We start from the raw sequence: 22,042 nt of genomic DNA, 5'->3' as shown, positions 1-22,042 counted from the left end.
CTTCTACCTAATGTGCAATAATGGACTCACCTTCTAACAATTAAGATACAAGAACAGAACATATATTCACATTTATTTATTATAAATTATATATCAGTTTACTATGTCATGGTAGATAACAATTTGTCACACATTATTACAATAAAAACACAAATTATCATAAACGTAATTATCATAAACTTCATATTCAATGTCTGTTAAAATTCACACTGTAAACGTTTATCACATGCGTTTGGATTTTTTAGTTTAAACACGTGTTATTTTCCCGATTTACAGTATGCATATCAATTTACAAATGCATACATGCATTATGTACCAGTGTGATTGGTTTGATGAAATAAAGTTGAATTGGACTAGACTGTTCCACTAAGGTTATAGGGGTTTGCTTAATTAGTCCCTAAGCTGACTGTGTAAGAACTGGGAATATGCAGGTGTGTAACAAATGGGATGTGTAACAAATGGCAGACAACCTTTCATTTCAACTTATTTTTGTGCTTATATCCAATTAGTGTTCAAGCATGTTGTCCTGGGCACACACCTCGGCTATGTGAGCTGTCTGTCCAGATCATAGGGTTAGTGGTTAGTTGTTATAGGTAAGTCAGTGTTGTGGTTGTGCGCCTACTGACTGAGTCGTAAAAACAGCCCCGAGGGGGAAAACGGTACCAGGTTGTGAACCCAGTATTTACCAGGCTTGGGTGCGATGGCTTAACCACTACACCAGCGAAGCTAATAATGTAACTTTGATAAAACCGCTTTCTGTATATTTTTCCTGAAACATTTTCAAAATTGTAAATATATTAAGACCTATTTCCAAAACTATAGCACTTAATATTTTTATAATTCATACTGCATTGTTTATTTGCAACAAAATTATATAATGGAAGGAAGGAAATGTTTTATTTAACGACGCACTCAACACATATTATTTACGGTTACATGGCGTCGGATATATGGTTATTAACCATTAAGGAGCACTGTTACGGCCCATTTTATTGAGAGGAAGTCTGCTGTCGCCAGTTCATGGACTACTCCTTTCGATTGGCAGCAAGGGTTCTTTTATATGCACCATCCCACAGAAAGGTTAGTACATGCCTCGGCCTTTGATGTACCAGTCGTGGTGCACTGGCTGGAATGAGAAATAGCCCAATTGGTCCACCGACGGGGATCGATCCTAAACCGATCGCGCATCGAGCGAGCGCTTTACCACTGGGTTATGTTCCACTCCTTGATATAATGGAAATCATATAGGACATCTTTCAAAGTTAAAATAATTATGCTTTTGACATTGTTATTGATGCATGAAATCTTCTGGAATTGCAGTTTGATTTCTAGCTTATTTAAAGTAAAAACAATTTTATTAATACAGAAATAAAATCCCCTAGGCCACAGTGTTAACGTGGGTGGTTAAAACACTATGCAATAAATCAACCTAACTTTGACCCATAAAAATTAATACTACAATCCGTCTCTCAAAATAGTAACTGGAGAAAGTGAAATGTTTGTGCGATTCATGTTCAGTATATCGGGATGTGTTTACAACACTAGTTTTGCACACAAATATAGTACTTCGTTTTACAAGTATCTCACATATATTTCAAGGACGAGGATGCTTAACACAGTGGTACTGGATGAAATTAAATTGCATGAAATTATTATTCAGATGAAACTTATTTTTTGCAACAAGCACTGGCACGTGAATTACCAATGGCATGACTGGTAGTATTAACTGTGCTATCAACAGCTGGGTGTTCTTCGATGGGATGAGAAGGTTGTGGGTTCCCCTTTCTCTTGTATCATATTAACATTTACAATTATATTAAAAGGACCATTTCCAGTAAATTGTTGGGGATATCCATGAGTAAAACAAAGACCGTTTCAGTATTTTTTTCTTGTTTCTTTTTTAATGGGATTCGTTTCTGCAATACATTTCTTGGATAATATATAAGTTTTAAATAATAATAAAAAGTAACACTTCTGACAATGCCGCCATCTTTAAGTAGCTGTCGGTATCTTCAACAGTAATGGTGTGATTGCGAAACATCTCTGTCACCAATATAATTGGGGGGGTTTTCCTCATTTTACAGTTTCACATATAACATTTCAAATACATGATAATCATATGGCAGATGATATATTAAATTTCATTATATTACATGCAAAGCAGTATATATACAGGTTGAAGTATATAGGGGTAGTACCAAATGTGCAAGCATTAAAAAATAATAACAATGTTTAATTAAAATTACAATTGTGACTGGACCAAATCTGATCAACGGTGGTCGATCTACAAACATTTCATTAAATAGTTGTTGTTTTGGTTTAAAAAGACGAGACTGTTTTTTAATATATCAAACAAGAATCAACTTGTATTAATACAGAGAAAAGGCTTTTATTATTTACAAATATCTTTCTCTTACCCTTCCTCTCTTTCCTTTTGTATAATTCTTATGCAAGTATATATTTATATACTACTATATTTTATTTATTCTGTTGAAAATAATTTTGTCTTTGCTCTTCTTCTTTTTCTGGAATCCAATGGTATATTATAAATCCAACTATATTACTTGTTCCCAATATACATCTCACAATATATTTACAAAAATTAAGCTTAACATCTAATGAAGTAATCGTACATGAGTGTGTGTTTTATAGTAACAAATACTGTTCTCAAATTGTTGTACAGAATATAGTGTTTTTAACATGTCTTTATTAGTTAAATGTATTACTATAGTTTTTTGAGTACTTATATTGTAGAGGTGTGCGGTATTACCGGTATACCAGTATTTCCGAGAAATAAATGATCAGTGTCATGAAACAAAATACATAATTTTGAGAAATTATTTAAAAAGTATCCAATGTTAATGATTGTTTGTGTTCCATTTACAAATCTTTGAAAAAAATAACAGAATTTCCCAAAGTATCTAGAATCTCAAAACGTTGCCACTAACAAAAACACTCGTGCGATATTGGACATTTGCAGAGCTAGCCATGTTGTTCGTCAAAGTCGCAAATTACGAAAAATAATTAAAATTGGCAATAAAATGTTCGATTTGGCGAAAAAAATGGAGAAAGTTTTTTAATGTTGATTTTTAGTCACCAAACATGCTTTCAACCAATTTTGTTCGACAGATATGCCTCGCGGTATGCATAAGCGCCATTTGCATGTCCGGGTGACCAGTCTACTATTCAATAGTGAACCGCTTCTCGTAAAGCTACAAAATGCTATCAAATAATATGAAATACTGTTCAAAACATGTTGAATTGTTGATACTGAATGTTTTATTACTAGCTACAACAAGGTGTACCTTTTATTTGTCATGTTTCTAGCGTTTTGTAGTATCAGATAATGTTGTAAAATCTAGGTCACGTGGTTGAGTTCATTGTACTGAAGTGGGTGCGTTGATGAGGATTACATATTGTTTCTCACATATATACAATCATTATTAGTAAAAAAAAAAATCAAAGTTTACAGATTTAATTTTAAACATATTCAGTGGGGGAATTATAATTTATTGCTGCTATGTCTACTGATATAATATTAGCACCGTCATGATACATCCATCCGCCCCTGGCAGAAAAACATACAAAAGTCTCGGATCACGTTGCAATGAATTTATGAAACTGAAAGAGCTTTTTTCCAGTTGTGAAAGTCTGAAAGACAGTCACACGCCAGTGTTTTGAGACCAATAACATATAATGACGTTTCTTTGTCTTTGTTTTGGGTGACTGCATGGCTATAATCTTGAGTTGGATACGAAAACAATTATAAATAGTATTCAGTTTAAAACATAGGCCTACATATAAGCTACAGGAGGAGGGGAGTTACGTACTTAACCTTTGGACTACTGGATTAATTTTTTAACAAAACCCACGTTGAGTGGGTACAAGTTTATAATTTTTACTCACATATATTCACTTAAATCTTTTATAAATACATGAAATAAAGTTCATATATGAATTGGTAAGTATTATTTTCGTGGGTTTTTGTAATTTTTATTTTTAGATCAGCTAATGGTCATTAAAATTAGGCAAAAAATCAAAAAGGTTGCATTTACTTGCGGGCATTTGTGGCCAGCTGTCCAGTATTTATGTCCATTATTCCCAATAACAGTGGTTTTCTGACCAGAATCTTTTTTTAAACCCGAACTACGATTCATATTGCAGTATTTGGTGATTTTGGTTTTGGTAAAACGATTAAATTTATTATCAAATTAGCTGTCACAATCAGCTATCGATCCCTGAAAATGACCACGACGTGCCGCCATTGTTGTCAAGCGAAAATACTTGTCGAAAACGACTTTTTGAACTCAAAATTTCAAGGTATTTTCAATTGAAAAAATCAAAACAAAAGCCACCATTTTGAAAAAAAAACTTTTTTTATCTTTTATTATATTTCTGTTTCCGTTGAGTGTCATGTGCAAAACGGCGGGAAATATGAATTGGGGAATGCACTGTACACAATATGTCGACTGACGTGACGTCGGGCGAGATACCTCGCCTGCAGTACTCAGAATTTAAGGTTAAAAAAAAAACACCCACGAAAGCCCAACTATCTCATTTGTATTCATAAAATAAAATACTGCCAGTGTGGCTATTTTGTTTCTAAATTATTTTTCTTCTATAAACATGAATTCATTACCAAAGAGATTAAACATACAGGCCCATAGCACATAGACTATACATATATATATATATATATATATATATATATATATGGCCCATTTGGGCCTGTGGAATTGGTACGATATCTGGAGGCTTGGGGACGTATGCAGAGCCTCTGGTTTGGTGGCACAGGTTACATTTTTTATCTTTATATAGAGCAGAAAAAAAACATTAGCTACTGAATGTCAAACGTTTGGTAATTTTGATATATAGTCTTTGAGGAGAAACCCACTACCTTTTCTCATTAGTAGCACATACCACGACCTTTGCTATTCCAGTCGTGGTGCACATACATGAATGAGAAACAGCCCAATGGGCCCACCAACTGGAATCGATCCTAGACTTACCATGCGTCCGACCGAGTGTTTTACCACTGGGCTACGACCCGTCCTAGACATCAGGGGCCATTCAAATACTACGTAACGCTGAAGGGGTGGGTGGGGGTGTACGTTTTGTAGCATTACAGGTGGTGGGCGCTGGTGAGTGTACTGAACAACGTTACGTAAAACACTATTTTCTATTACTAATTGTTGTTGTTTTTTGTTTGTTTTTTTGTCATAAACGCTATGTCACAGCAACACTGTTTAAACTTTAACGTAGGTAGTAATAGCTAGTTGAAAACACAAAACAATGATTATAAACTGATTTGAAATATGTGTGCTACTAAACTTACCGTAGCTTAAAACGTATGTCCCAAATGTCCGATTGTTACTCCTTAGGCAGTGTTGGTTTGCTTGGACCTGTTCTCAAATAACTCATCTATCATAAGTGGTTAGCCCAAGAAGGCCTACTGTTCTAGAGCTAGACGAACATTTGGACAGTTACATCCGCTCTCTCAGTCAGAGATAACGAATACACAGAATTTCTGCCTACCACCGGGCAGGCAAAGATTCCCGCTCTAATACCACAATGATCCTATGTTTGACGTTATAAATACCATTACATTGATATTTGAGTTCGCGATAACAAATATTTCACATATTAATCACTAATGCACTAATGTTTCCAAACAAGAACATGAACTAAATTCAGTGCGGTAATCCAGATAATAATGACTGGAATTGACACACTACATGATTTATTCAGACATTCATAGGTTTATGGAGTTTGTCTATTCTTGAAACTAAATTGGTGTTAAGACGATTTAACTTGAACTAACTTGAACAATAATACATTGTAGCAAATTGAAAACATAAAGGGACCTGTTTGCCTGGGTCATCACCTGAAATAAAAGTAGCTATATAAAAGTTACTGGTAGTTAATAGCTACTGGTAGAATTAAAATGGTGATAATAGAATACATTCGTTTAAACTTTGTCATTTTCATTATTTTTCCAGTTCAACTGAACTACAGAATTTATTCATCTGTTATGCTTATTACATTTACATTGTAAGGTCTTAAAATACAACAAGGCTCTACAACTATGTTCTACCTATAAGTATTAGCTATTCTCTAAATGAGATGTTTAGTCCTGCTTATTCAACTTTAGAGGAAAATAGAGTGTAAACTGAATCAGTCAAAATCTCTACTGGTAGGTATTTCATTGTAGTATGTCATATTTGTTTGGCCCCTAAGTTCAAAGGCACATAGATGACATTGTATGTTGAGCAATTATTGTATCACTGGTTCGCAGTGATTAGTATGATGTCATTACTAATGTGGTATACCGTGGTACATTACAAAAAACTGCGGTATATCGTGGTACGTTTTTTTTCGCGGTACCCAACCCTATTATTTTGTAAGGTGATGACTTAGGAGTCCCTAATCCTAACATTACTAATATATTTTGTGGCAATTAAAAATTAAAAAAAAAAAATAAATATATATATATATATATATATATATATATATATATATATATATATATATATATATGTGTATATGTATATGTATATATATATATATTATATATTACAGGGTTAGATCTTCACCATTTTTTCAGGGTGTTAACAGAACTACCTGGCTTTGATTTCAGATAGTCCCTTGAAGTTTCAGGTGGTCCATATTTTGTAATAATTCGAAGTTAAAATAACGCTATGGTTTGTTATTTTGATAATTTAGTACTGGGTAAATCATCATGCATGTTCTGTACATACTATTAATAATTATAATATATCAATTCATACTAAAACACATCAAATCAATATTCAGGCTGGAAGTGACACTGTTATTATATCAAATTATGTTGCTTGACCTGTTAAATATGAACTAAAATGATTAGTACGCCTACTACATTGCTCAGTGGCCTTGGTATTATTAGGGGCGTTTCTTCTCTCCAGTCAGGACACCTAGATCTGCGCCTGTATATATATTTCATATAAAATCTTTACAAGCCCCCCATCCCCCGCCGGTCCTATAAATTACTTATAATAGTGCGCAAAAATATTATACCACGAGACTGTGTAGTGGTCGAGTGGAATAAATGTTGTGCACTATAAACGTTCTGTATTTATTACATACGACTTTTCTATATTACAATTAACAAGAGTTTAATTAAATAATACAGCTTACTATGTCTCGAAAGATAGGGCCGGGATTTAACTCAGTCGGTTGAGTGCTCGCCTGAGGTACTTGAATCGCAGGATCAAACCATCTCAGTGGATCCATTCAACTGATTGTTTTTTTTCTCGTTCCAACCAGTGTGCCACAACTGATCAAAGACTGCAGGGGTTCAAAAATTAAAAAACAAAAAATACTTGCCACAGGGCAAGTGCCAATCAGATATTCACTTGCCCTATATATTTTTCCACTTGCCCATACTTCTTTAGGTAACCAAATGTATTACTCCTATTTAATTTAATACAGTGCTTAATAGTGTAATAATCTTGAAAGTAATTGGTTTAATTGCACAAATAAAGAATTTTGCCAATAGGTTACAACACTTACCCAGGAAGTACTAAATGTATATGTCTGTCCAGTAGTATCAATTAATTGTCTTCTCTATTTGTTGATTTAAACTTTATTTTTTTAAATAGTGTCCATTTGTTGATTTAAAGTTTGTTATTTGTTTGGTAGTGTCCACTTGTTCATCTAAATATAATTATTGTGTTGATGTATGCCTTGGTGACCACTTGTATGGCTGTGGATGTTGTGAGATCCCTTTCCACTCGTGAGCCATTCTTTTATGGCTGGTATTGGTTCAAAAATATTTAGGGATTTTGGCCTATGTGTCATTATTGTATGTATATTATTTAACATTTTTTGCCTCAAAACACTTCTCTGAGGTGTTTTTACCCTGTTCATAGCTGAGAAAAGTCTCTCGCAAGCAGTCATAGCTGGGCTCAAAGTAAACATGAGCTCTTACTTTGGAAATGTTTTTAAATAGTGCAGGCTTGGTAAACAACAGCCGGGGAGGGGGTGTACATCGATTGCAGCCTTGTATTTTTAACTTATTGAGCATAATTTATTTGTTAAAAACTATTAATAAAGCAGAAACAATGAATATATTCATGTATGCATGCTTAGAGGGCATCGCACCATCACGATTATGTAGTAGGGCTAATGAAATCTAACTTGTCACGATTATGACGTAGGGCTAATGAAAAATAACTTCACCTACACGAACGTAGATTTAAATTTGTAAAGTACTGAAAAACCCCATTAAGTATGTTCTGCTACAAGGTTTATTATATCTAAACTAGAATGTTTTGCAACTTTTATAAGAATACAGTTCATAATATGTATGCCCTGTTCAAGTGAACTCGGAAATTATAAACTTGCTTTACGTCCCCGTTCATTTGCAAAGAGCAGATTCCGGAACCATGTTAACATCTAATTTAATTTGAATATAACAATTTTAAACTGTATCCCACCTCATTTACCATGTTTGCAAGGATTAAACATTATAATTGCACACACAAGGCATGTATACTTTATTTTTATATAAGCTGTAAAGCGTATTGAATGAAGATGATCTAACCGATTGTTTGTATGAATTCAGTCGAACGTTCAGTGGCGGATATTACCGATCTTAGTCGATAGTAAAAGGGGAATAACTCTAAAGTTATCGAACTTTTCAACACATTGTTTTCTGTTTTGGTGTGTCAACACATTGGCAAGAGTTCCGATCGTTCCAGCATTTAGGGTTAGGGTTAGTTCTCCTCAGAGCTATGTAAATGCTCGTACGATCGGAACTCTTTCCAAAGGTTTTACCAAGATTTGTAATAAAATTTAAAAAATGTTTTAGGTATTACATTAGTCACTTGTAATCGGGCATATGCAGTTAACATTAGTCACTTGTCATCGGGCATATGCAGTTAACATAATTACTTGCCCGGCATGGAAATTCCACTTGGCACGGGCGTCGGGCGATGGGATTTTTTAACCCCTGCTGTGGTATGTGCTTTCCTGTCTGTGGAAAAGTGCACATAAAAGATCCCTTGCTGCTAATGGAAAAATGTAGCAGGTTTCCTCTCTAAGACTACATGTCAAAATTACCATATGTTGACATCCAATAGCTGATGATTTATAAATGCTCTAGTGGTGTCGTTAAACAAAACAAACTTTAAACTGTAAACTCAGTGTGCTCTAGTCATGTTGTTAAACATATATTTTTTGTTTCATCTGGAAAGTTTGTTGAATTGTATGGAATTGACGGAACGCTGAGCATCATGGCTAGGAACATATGACATCATTCGGGTGATTCGCTTGATGCGCGGTCGGACTAGCTAGGATTGATCCCCATCGGCAGTGATGTCATTAAAAATAAAAATAGCAGGTAAAAATCAAATTATAGGCGGCCATTAATCAACAAAATGTCGACAAGCATTGTTTATTGGAAGTTCGATACCCGGCGACAATTGATTCGATAGCCGGCGAAAAATCGCCGGGTGCCGGCTATTAATGACATCCCTGATCGGTGGTCCCATTGGGCTATTTCTCGTTCCAGCCAGTGCTCCACAACTGGTGTAACAAAGACCGTGGTATGTACTATCCTGTCTGTGGGATGGTGCATATAAAAGATCCCTTGCTGCTAATCGAAAAGAGTAGCCCATGAAGTGGCGACAGCCGGTTTCATCTCTCTATATCTGTGTGGTCCTTAACCATATGTCTGACGCCATATAACCATACATAAAATGTGTTGAGTGCATCGTTAAATAAAACATTTCCTTCATTCATTCATTAATTCGAGTGAACACTAATAATGTTATTACAATTCAAGTCGGTATCTTATTACAATTAAATGCAGCTCTGGTTATTACAGATCAGGGCAATTCTTTGTTACAATTCAAGTCAGCTAGTTTATTACAATTCAGGGCAGTTTTATTACAATTCAATTCAGTATTACAATTCAGGGCAGTTTTTATTACAATTCAAGGCAGGTATTACAATTCAGGCAATTTATTACAATTCAGGGCACTATAATCCCTGACTACTTCTACGATGTCGGTCTGTATAACAACTCGGAAAATGGCGAACACGTACATGCGCTTGTGAAACTTTATTTCAACACAACAGTTTTACTTTGTTCCATCTCGTCATAAAGTAGTTCAGCGTTAAATTACGGGGTGTTGGGTGTGATTTTAATATTTAACTACAGGGCATAGACATAGACCTACTTAGGACACACATTGAAAATCTGTTGGGGTGGGGTTGTCATATCCTGACACTCCCAACCAAATGACGCACATGCCAGTACACATTACGCGCCTGAATTGACCAGTCTTGTCTTCCAATATATGTTCTTATTTAGAATATCAGTATCAGTATATTCAGTGTGTTTCTGGTCGTCTTAATATTTGAAAGAAGCCCAAACTGGATTTTGTCTTCAAATAATTTCATATCCTAAAATGTTCAATTGCCCACCGGGCAAGTAACTCAAATTTCACTTGCCGACAAAAAAATTACATAGTCCCAAAACATAAGCAGTTTAAATCAAAATTAAACTGTGTGCTTCAAACAATTTCACATCACACAAAGCACTTATAAGCCATGTATTACTAAATATGTTTATTTCCTTTAATTTGTGAATGTAAAAAACAAAACAACAAAAATTGCTATCAGCATGAAGCAAAATTGGGAATGAGTTTATGATTTTTTTTAAACTTTAACACTTAGAATGATCAATCTAATTAAAATTAGCTACATTATTACATGTGGATCTAACAGCAGCCTGTTGGAGCTCATGTCCAGTTGACCTTTCATTCGACCAATCAAAACCTTACTTGTAAAATCATGCCAGCGATTTGAAAAGAATTTGAAAACATACGGGATTATGCCGAGGGTATGCGAAATGATCCGGGTGAATTACGAAATATGCCGGAAACTAATTTCAATATAAAATTTTAAATAAAATTCGTTTCAAGACGAAAAAATACCCGTGATGGTATAGCCATAAAATCTGTTTATACTAGTATACAATCCAGAGTTTATTACTGCACTTTTCCCACCTGATTTTTCAATGTTGAAATAGACCAACAAGTTCATCTATTGCATTAATAGACTTGCCCAATATTTTTAGAATTTGTATGCTCCCTAATAACGCTATTAAAGACGAAGTGTAATTGATCGATATTTAAATTGATATTTATAGATAAAATGTCACCTGGACATGGGAGTCCGAGCAATGTGGTAGACCAGTAGAGCTAATTTTAATCAGATCGAAGAATGATCATCTAAAATATGCTACTTTGGGTTAATGATTTCACGGTGAATAGCATTATTATTATTATTATTATTATTATTTATTATTATTGTTTCATTTCATTTCAAATTGTTGGGGGTTTTTTTTGGGGGGGGGGGGGTTTAGGGGGTGGGGTCTGGGTTGTTTTGTTGCTTTTTGAGAGCGGAGGGTTCATAACAGACACATTTAAATATTAAAAAACGTATACCACTCTATTTTTCAGGATGAATTTTACTTGTAGATGCAAGACATTGCATTTCTTGACATTTAATTGTCACAATTTTCAGCAGGAGTATATCATCGGTTTTCCTTAGAAATTCCGGCATTTAGCGCTCTCGACGTTAGTCCGACACACATACTCAGTCGGAGACTGCTTTGATCCCGTTTCAAATTTTCCTGCACGCGCGTCTACTCACTGTTCTTTAACATTTAGTCAATTAAATGTTAATTGCATGTATATTTAATACATCAATTTACTTGCAGATGGACAACCTAATTTTGTAATACGAAATGCTACTACATTAGTGAAAAACCGACTGTGCGGTGGGAATTCCCTGACCTCGTTTTACGTCGCACGTGTGTTGCGCGAGCTCACATAGATAAAGCCAAAACTAACTTTACAAAGAGTCTACTTATCCATTTTAGTAATGTGCTGGATCGTAATGTTCTAAACAGCTTTTTCTCGATTCTTCAACGTTTTCAGCAATTTACTTCACAGACACCGATATAAAATACCATGATTTACGAATAAATGCCTAATTTCTTAAATGTCTGAGCGCTTATTCAAAGATGTGGGCCTACTTCCGGTCAAATATGGTACTCGATATAATAATCAGGGGCCTCACACACACACACACACACACACACACACACACATATGCACGGACGCATGCTTGCTGCAGACTACGCAATTACAAAAATTGCAAGTGTACAAAAGGGATAAACAGGCATTTTGTGTTTGGAAATTTTGGCCAGCCCTGATATAATAAATCAAACATAATAAATATTGTTAAATGATGTAATCTGAGATGAAAAGTTGATTGAAACATGCAAGCGGTTTTGCGTTAAAATGGGGAAAATGACATCTTTGTAACTCCATGAAAATTAATATGCATGTACCGGCAATTTCCATGACGGCATTTCAATCAGAACATTTCGTCTAAATTTAACGTCGGTGACGCATGTACCGTTTTACGAAAACGAGCGACAATTGCCGATCGATGCATAATTATTATTTTGCGGAGAATGGTCAACTTCGCAGTTCTTTCATTCGATGTGACGTTGGTAAATTAAACTACCATTCCATGAAAATGTGCGAGGAATCCCGTTATGTTCCAAATTCAAGATGATTGTATTTTGGCAGAAGACTGCATCGACTACAACATGTGTAACTTGCGCATGCTCAGTTTAGTCAGAATGCGGTAACAGTTAAAACGAAAACTGCATCGCGTACTGTAAATGAATGTGATATGAATAATGATGGGGGACCAGTCAAGTTAATTGCGATACAATTGTTTTCTGAACAAGCCTGTTTATGCTGTTTGAAATAGGTTAGCATATATCCACACAAAAATTCATTTGTGCTAAATACATTTTAAAATTCCAGGTGGTCCGACGGACTACGTGTTTGCAGCTTCAGGTAGTCCTGTTAATTTTCAGGTAGTCTCAGACTACCGGACTACCGTTAAGATCGAACCCTGTATTATATATATATATTATATATTACACGGTCCCGTGATATGCGTATCTTTTAACACTAAAATTTACCCCTCTAAACCGGAAACCTCTCTAAACTGCACCGGACGAAATTATCCGGTCCCATTGTGTTGCTTTAATGCAAATTTTACCTCAGAAAATCGGACGGTCACACTGGCGTCAATCATTACTGCATTACTTATACTTTTAATACCCACTCAGCTGATAACGTGATTGCGTACGCAGAGCTAATTATATGTGCGCATGCTCCAGTATCACTGTTGTGCAGTTTACAAATATCAATTAAGGGATTAACAGCTTTAATGTTTAAATAACTGGATTAAACACATGTACTCCCTTTATTATGAGCTCGATTGTTACAAAGTTAGATTAAGTTGTGAATTTGATTGAGCTCCTTTTCATAGCTTACATGTACGTCTCACAATTACCGCAATGAACGGCAAAACAACTAGGAATTTATTTAATTTTTTCAATTGTTTGAACCCTTTTTTTGTTGTTTTGTTTTTTATCTTTGCAAAGTTTATTTAACAAAATAAAGAGTTACGAAGAGTAAAATTGTTTGGCTTGGTTTGGTGGAAGGACCATTCGAACCCCTCAAACCCCCCTAGCCTACGCCCCTGTGTGTGTGTGTGTGTGTGTGTGTCTATATATATATATAATTACAAACTTTCCGAATTTATACGATTTACTGTATTCTGATTGGCTGACGTCACTAAAAAAACCAAGCGTTATCCTTCCATAAACCTCATAAAAATACGTCATCACGGAAGACCAAGATCGATTGGAACTATTTTTAGCTGGATGGGCGAGAAGTTCGGTGATCGTTTTGAAAATAGAACAAGGAAGTGACCTGTTTTCTCGATTAAAAAAATAAGGGAAACTGGATGAGATATTCATGTTATAAATTAAAAAAAATTACAATATATTTTTTATTTGTTTTTATTCTGTTAAAAAAAAACCCAAAACATCCAATAGTATGTATACATGTATTCCTACGCTTATTTACAGAACATGGCTACGCGATTTTATACCATTTGTGACTTTTATACATCGATCAATTCCTAAAAAATGAGAAACAATTCTTATATATATATATATATATATATATATATATATATATATATATATATATATATATATATTGTTTTCAGTTAAACCTTGATGTATTGTGGTACACGGATATCAATGTTTGTTAAACCGATGATTTGTATTATGTATGCATTTTTTTTTTTAGGAACATTGTTCTACTCTTTGGCCCACCTTCCAATAGATCTGCTGTTCTTCTTATTTTTGTAACGCTATTGCCATTAGAATAAAAGCCTTCGAAAACCGGAATGTCTCTCCAAGTTCGATATGTGTGCTTTGTCTTGATGTGTATTTTACAATTAGCTCAGACTCTTAGAGAACATGAGATTCAATGCAAATTTCCGAATGAAACAAGGAACATGTCTCCTTGTGAACATGGGTGCCAAGATGGCTATCGAGGAAAACACTGCAGCATACAGTGTTATATGAACTGTTTTTCATGTAATCGCAAGACCTCGCATTGTGAAGGAAAGTGTGTAGAGGGACATTATGGACCATATTGCACGCTCCTGTGCTTTGAAAATTGCCGTGTTTGTGATATTTCTGGCAACTGTGTGAATTGTAAAAACAACAATGTTACAGGCCCGCATTGTGAGACCCCGATTCTTCAGCCCAACAGCCTCACGACAACCACACCTATGAATCCAGGTACGTGCAGGCTTTCTTTTTTTTCTCTTTTTTTTTGTCCTTTCAGTATTCCAGAATATACAATATTATATACTAAGGCAACCTTTTTAGCAATTTAGTTAATATGCATAAATAAATACCGGCCTCGGTGGCGCAGTGTTTAAACCATCAGACTACAGGCTGGTAGGTACAGGGTTCGCAAACCGGTACCGGCTCCAACCCAGAGGGTGTTCTTGAGGGCTCAATGGGTAGGTGTAAGGCACTACACCCTTTTCTCTCTCACTAACCACTAACCGACTAACAACTAACTCACTGTTCTGGACAGACAGCCCAGATAGTTGATTTGTGTGCCCAGGAAAGCGTGTTTAAACCTTAATTGGATATAAGCACGAAATAAGTTGAAACGAAATAAATAAAAATCATGACGTTCAAAGCGAAATCAGAAACTATATTTAATTGAAGCATCATTTGGGTGTATAAATAACAGTAGATTTTCAATACAAACTGAAATATGTAGTTGCCACATCAATGAATAAATCTTGTACTTTAAAGCTAAACCTTTTTGTATTGTAATATTTTTTGTCAAGATATTGCTTCGAAGTACAAGAAAGAAACCCTTAATATTTCATACTTTTGTTTACCATATTCTAATAAGTCGGCCATTATGCTTCTAAACTTATGTTATAAAAAGGTTATTTCTTGCTCTTCTGTTATCTGTTTCGTTACTTGTGGAATATATTTTAACTGTATAATCAGTTAGTATATACACAAAATAAATGTATCCTGCAAACACTATTTCTACTGGCCGATTATGATAACCGATTACAGCAAAGTCATAATCGTATACTAGCAGATTATGACCTTTGACATCATGTCAGGTTATATAACAGGCATAGATATGTTACAAAAGCGTTCATTTTAATTCGAAGACATCGTACAATGTAGGTGAAATAACAGAAATAATAGTTTTTTCATTATTTTTTTATGGATTGCGGGATAAAAATAACTAGTTAAAGACGCAGGATATAGGCTTTATCCTGTTCAGGCTTGCGGTATTTCCCATTCTTACCTTCACAGGATAGGGGTCAGAAAAAAAATTGTAATGATGATTAATTTTGTAGGAAGCCAGTCAGGTAGACCTTTAACAAGACTGAGAAGATACGCAGATAAAGTTTAAAGTACATAATTTTTTATTAAATTTCAATAATACAGTTGACACCATCCCACTACTATTCATTTTCTACATGTATATGAAAAGGAAAACTTGAAAAGAGTAAATGTATACAAATTAATTACAACATTAAAAATGGAGGTATTAAAGCATCAAATGTTCCAAAATTCATTGTGGACAAATATGTTGCTTCGATAAAAAGGTTTTGCTCGTTTGGTACACTTTCAAACAATTCGATATTGCTTGGAAACAACTCTACAAAATCATAGATTACAACTAATTTTGCTGGTAAAATAATGAAAATACATATTCAAAAGGTCTCAGGTTAGCAAATTTTGTCCGAATATTTCTATCGTTTTTGCCCGAATTTTATTCATTACTCCAGCATTGGGCGGGGGAGGGGGAGGGGGGGCAACTGCAACCCCCACCCCGACCCCTCATCCTGTACACTTATGTATACCATTCGTACTCCAGGTAACCAGATAGTCACATGTACCGATATCTATTATATCTATTATGTGTGCTTGCAACAGATTTTAATACTTTGGTAATGGTTTAGTCTATCGAAATTGGCTGTCAAACGAGAAATTGATATTAAATGGGAGGATAGGATTACGTTCTTGACATCGCTGTGTACACAAGAAGCCTTATAAAAGGTGTATACCACCAAATCATATCCCATAGACGACAACTGTAACATGTGGCTAAAACTCTTGCATGCAGCGTATCAATCGTCATAAACACCATGGATATAAATTCTACCACACCCCACCCTTAAAGTAAATCAGAAAAAAGTGGGTTAAAATGCTTATTTCAAACATAATAGTTAGTCTATGTTTACCCTAGTTCCACACAAAAATTGTCATGCTAGTTTAAGTGGGAACCCGCACGTGTTTCAAACACAACGGTAGTTGGTACGTACATTGACGTACTAGTTAAAATTAAATTACAGGAATTTAGTGGTCAGATGAAACAACATATATCACAACACACACACTCACATTTATCACCAATGGCAGGACAGGTAGCCTCAAATGTGAGATGAAAAGTTGGGTGTACTTTGAACTTTGACCCACTCAGATATCATTTGGTTCACGGCTACCTAAAAAGTAAAACCTAAAACGTAATCAATAAAACACTATTCATTGAGTCTTTCTGTTTTTTTATTAGATGTTACTGTGAAGCCACCGCTACCTTGGTACACCATTGGCACCATCCTCTTCTCCGTAGTTATGGGTATTGTGATTGTGTCACTATCTCTGTATTGCTGCTACGTGAATACCGACTGGTTACATATATGTAGGTATGTACTTTGGTTTTTATTTTGATGAGGTTGTTTTTATATTTTTAACGTTTATTTATAACTTAATGATTGTTAATGTTTTAATATTTAACTGTTTATATGGCCTGTTTAAAAACCAATTGTGAATTTTATTTTTTAATACGTTCAATTTTTAGAGGAAAACTGGTTTGTAAGTAAAAACAAAGTGTTATTTTTATGTATAGATTGTTAAAACATTGATAAATATAGAAATTAAATGGCAATATACACCCACAGTGAAGCAAGGTGTCTGTTTATGGAGTTTAAAATTATTATTTTCGATAGCTTTTTGGGGTTTTGTTTAATGTTACAAACATAAAATACGGATCTCCAACAAGTTACAAGTAAAGAGAGATTACCAAAACAATATATTAATTAAATATAGAATTTAGAAGGAAAACGTAATCAAGAACATATTACATTAAATTTCATAAGCAGGCGATATTTTTCACTATGATCCAGTTTTGCTGCTTATATACTGATCAATGTGTTTTTTAATTGCATATGAAAGTAGAATTTTCTGTTATTTCCATAACCGTTTTCCTTTTTGTTTTATGCCAAGCTAATCTGAAATGACTGACCTAAAGAAATATGCAGAAAATGTTGGCTGGTATGTGTACGTGGTATACAGAAAACAAAATATTTTTTATCAACCAACAACTTTTTATATTTTTAGTCATCATGAATGCATGCTATGTACTCATTTTAATTTTTACGTTCGTGCTTTAGACTATATTTATGGTGGCAGGGGTAGTTGTAGTAGTATGAGGAGTAGTAGTAGTGGTAGTATAGCAGTAGTAACAATTGTAGTTTTTGTTCTTTCAGACGAAGTCATAAAAACTCTACAAATGATGTCGAGACTAAAGCATTGAACGGCTCTTGTGGAAATGCTACAAATGATGTCGAGATGAATGCTTTAAAGGACTCTTGTGGAAATGCTACAAATGATGTCGAGATGAACGCTTTAAAGGACTCTTGTGGAAATGCTACAAATGATGTCGAGATGAATGCTTTAAAGGACTCTCATGAAAACGCTACAACTGATGATGAGGTGGAAGGTATGAATGTAAACTGACGAGCCCATTTGGGCTATTTCTCGTTGTAGCCAGTGCACCACGACCGGTATATCAAAGGCCGCGGTGTGTGTTATCCTGTCTGTGGGATGGTGCATACAAAAGATCCCTTGCTACTAGTGGGAAAATGTGGCGGGTTTCCTCTCTAATACTATGTCAGAATTACCAAATGTTTGACATCCAATAGGCGATGATTAATAAATCAATGTGCTCTAAGTGTTGTCGTTAAACAAAACAAACTTCTTTTTTTTTGTAAACTGACGTCTTGGTTAACCTCTTTTAAATAGTAAATAGAATGCATATATTATTTTGAGTTATAGGATGGTGGAAATATATAGAATACTACATGAGTGGCCATTAAATACCATTTATCTTACAATGAGTTGTTTTAAAATGTATCTAACGAGCGAAAGCGAGTTGGATACATTTTCATACAACGAGTTTGATAAATGATATCTAACGGCCATGAATGTACAGTATTTTATTTCCTACATATCCTCAAAAACAAGGTTTTAATCAAATTTTAACATCGTTTTCGACTAAAAGTTATTTACGGCCCTTGCACTTGTTGCTAACTTACGCGTCACAGACAACTGATTGTCAGGTATAATACGTCACAGTTTAATCGATTTCGATCGTGCTGTTTTGTCATTGGATGGTATAGCATTGGTGACCTGGTCATCACCTAGGAGCAGCCACTTGTATTTCTTGAAATTATTAACATACGTACATGTGTAAACAAGTAAGGGATATCAAAAATAATGACTTCTGTTCTCACCAACGGGTTTGTATTTGATGTGATTCTAATGGTCATAGTGTTTGCAGTTAACTTTATTTCCCAATATTATATAAATATATTTTCAAAAGTCCGAAATTGCTGGAAGGTAAACTTCAGTTTGGGCTACTGCAAATATTAGAACGACCAAAAGATATAGAATATACAGAAACTGGTGGGGGTTTTAGGTTGCACTATACCAAAACAAATCCATAGGTGACAATGTTGATGTATCTGGTAAAAAAAAAATAAACCCACTCCATATGTAATATATCAGTCAAACAAAAATCCATAAATATGAATACTTCAACCCCTCAAAGAAATTATTAACTGCACAAATTGGAATCTTTTGATATAACCGGCTATTTTACAACACTCCTAGTTTAGCACCAACTTGTAGTCTTTATTTTATAGGTACCCCAAACACGGGTCATGCACATGGTTATTTGACACAGCGATACTAGTTTAAATAAAATGGCATACATTTACTGTCCAGATAAAACAATATTTGACAACAAACTCTATGGGTAGCACTAAACCAAATAACTTCCGACTGGGTCAAAGTTCGAGATGCACCGAAGTTTTGATAGAGAAGATAACACCACAAGTCCTGTGATTGGTTATAAATGTAAGTGTGTTGGTTTAAAAAAAATTAGTTTCATCTGGGCTAATAATGTTTGCAATTTTATTTGATCTAGTACCACAGTGTCAAGTAGATTTTTGCTTGAAACATGTATACCTGTAAAACAAAGTACTAAAATTTTGTGTGAAACTAGGGGTAACATCTGGTTATACCGAAAATGAGCCATGAAAGGTACAGTATAGGTATAATACTACCAATAGCACATATTCAAATTATGCTTTTTGTCATTTAATTAAATTAAACTATACTATTTGATGAATTAGCCGACACTTTGCCATGCAAACTCACAATGACCTTGATCTTGACAATAATTACTGTACATGGCTCTGAATTGATTTTGAATAAAAGTTAGCACTGAGGAAAAGTTGGTTTTGGTCTATAATTCATACTATAAAGATTTGAATATTTTTATTAACATAGTGTTTGATTTGCCATATACAATTGCTCTTAAATATGATAATATACGAGGGTACTTCAAAAAGTTATCGGCCTCACCCGGAAACAAGGGATGTAATTCCCATTTTGGGCATATCTGTATACTATAACTATTGGGCATATCACTGTCCACAAAAACTCAATGTTTGTCGTCATTTCTTTGCAGGTGACGCCTGTTGAAAATCTGTAGGTGAGAGGGAAACCCAAAAATGGACAAGAAAAAAGCCAGAGCTGTGATCAAGTATCTGCATAAAATGGGAATGACCCCCAAGGAAATCCACGAAGACGTGGTCAACACACTTGAGGACTCCCCTTGCTATTCTACTATAAAGAAGTGGGTTGCTAATTTCAAGCACTGAAGTTAAAGGAGACTTATGTTGAAAAATAATGCAAGAACAATCTTTCTGAACTTTTTGAAGTACCTTGGTATCTATGCAACATGAACTTAGATTTTAATAGCAATTTATTTTTATATTAAAAATAACGTGCCAATATTGGATTAATGTCTTTAATTTCTATAAACATAGTTAATGTTTCCTGTATGTAATTCTGAAAGCTTAACTTTTTAAAGACCTTGAATTTTATTGTCCTTTTGACATATTTATAGGGTGCTAAGTCATATTTTAGACAAATTTGTAGTTTTATGCAAAACAAATTAAATTTGAAGAAAAACTTGACCAAAACCATAATTAAATTTTTGGTCACTATTGTGCCTTTATACATTGTCTCATTTATACATGACAATGAGCTTGTTAAACATATCTTTAGGTTTCCAGATCAAATATATATTTTTTAATAATCATTAAGTTTGCTCCCATGAAGTGCATTTTAAGTGTATACTAGATTCAGAACCAATTTTTCCACATTTGATTATGTACCATGGAGTAAGTTGATAATTTATTTTATTATTAAAGCTGTATTATCCAATGTCACTAGCTAAATAATATGCTGGAGGAATACATCCAATATACATATTGTATTGATCTGGATTCGAAAATAATGCCATAAATTAGATGTTCAGGTAATTATGTCATTTAAAAACAGGGTTTTTTTTTAGTAATGAATCAAGCATAAATATGTGAAAGCTGCATGATAATTGGTGGCTGCCAATGGTTTTGATGGTCCATACACGGTCAGTATAGCTGATTGATTTGAAATTCCCTCACCTTGGTAACTTGACAACACCCACACTCAACATACAGGATTTCCCACCAACAGTGATGTGAAGGACATTAAGTCATTACTTCATACAGATGCAGTCATGTTGATGTTTACTTCCTCAGACATTGTATTTTTTTAATAGTGATATTTCTTTGATGTGGCTGTTAAGGTCTTCATAATCTAGGGGTCAGTCAAGTACATGTGTTTCAATGGAATACGTTTAAGGAGTTAAGGTACTCCGAATATATATGGTGTGTCTACATATATAGTTGAGCACTACACCCATATGACATTAAATATCTTCAGTTGTATTATGTTAAAAAACGTTTTTTATTTTTTAAATAACATATTGCATTTTACAAAACTGTACACAGTGTGTATTTGCTTTATGGAGTGTACATTATATTAGGTTGCACTGTAGAAACAACAGTTTCAGTGAGGTTGTCAGTTTATGTCAGAATACACCAGATCCTGGTTGTCATAAATACACATGGTTCGCCACCTTTTGAAAAATGTATGTCATCAGTGTAGGAAGCACTAAACCAAATAATTGCATGTTCCAAACTAATGGTATGAGCATATGAGCACGTTAAACTAGTTACCTACCTACCTACCAAATAACTTCCGGCAAACATTTGTTGTAGCAGATACATTATCAAACCGGTTGTGACAAATTAACAAGAGTAGTCCTTTGAAGTCTATGACACATTCAAATGAGCCAGTCAACTTTCCATTTCATTTCACCTCATA

The 22,042-nt window shown here is 34.4% G+C and overlaps 1 protein-coding gene across 1 annotated transcript in view; it reads left to right on the top strand.

Annotated features, from left to right (window-relative positions):
• The window catches only part of LOC121368971, a 28,553-nt gene extending 7,930 nt beyond the window's left edge, over positions 1–20,623 (top strand). The window contains exons 3-6 of the mRNA XM_041493747.1: positions 14,235–14,734; positions 17,055–17,187; positions 18,031–18,263; positions 20,298–20,623. Of these exons, the coding sequence (XP_041349681.1) occupies positions 14,335–14,734; positions 17,055–17,187; positions 18,031–18,263; positions 20,298–20,311 (780 nt within the window). The 5' untranslated portion in view covers positions 14,235–14,334 and the 3' untranslated portion in view covers positions 20,312–20,623. The remainder of the gene's footprint in view (positions 1–14,234; positions 14,735–17,054; positions 17,188–18,030; positions 18,264–20,297) is intronic.
• The last annotated feature ends 1,419 nt before the right edge of the window (positions 20,624–22,042 follow it).

The sequence above is a fragment of the Gigantopelta aegis genome, chromosome 3, assembly GCF_016097555.1.
Source record: "Gigantopelta aegis isolate Gae_Host chromosome 3, Gae_host_genome, whole genome shotgun sequence".
NCBI classification, from domain to species: domain Eukaryota; kingdom Metazoa; phylum Mollusca; class Gastropoda; order Neomphalida; family Peltospiridae; genus Gigantopelta; species Gigantopelta aegis.
Note: the sequence above shows the minus strand (reverse complement) of the source record. Positions and strands in the feature narration are given on the sequence as shown.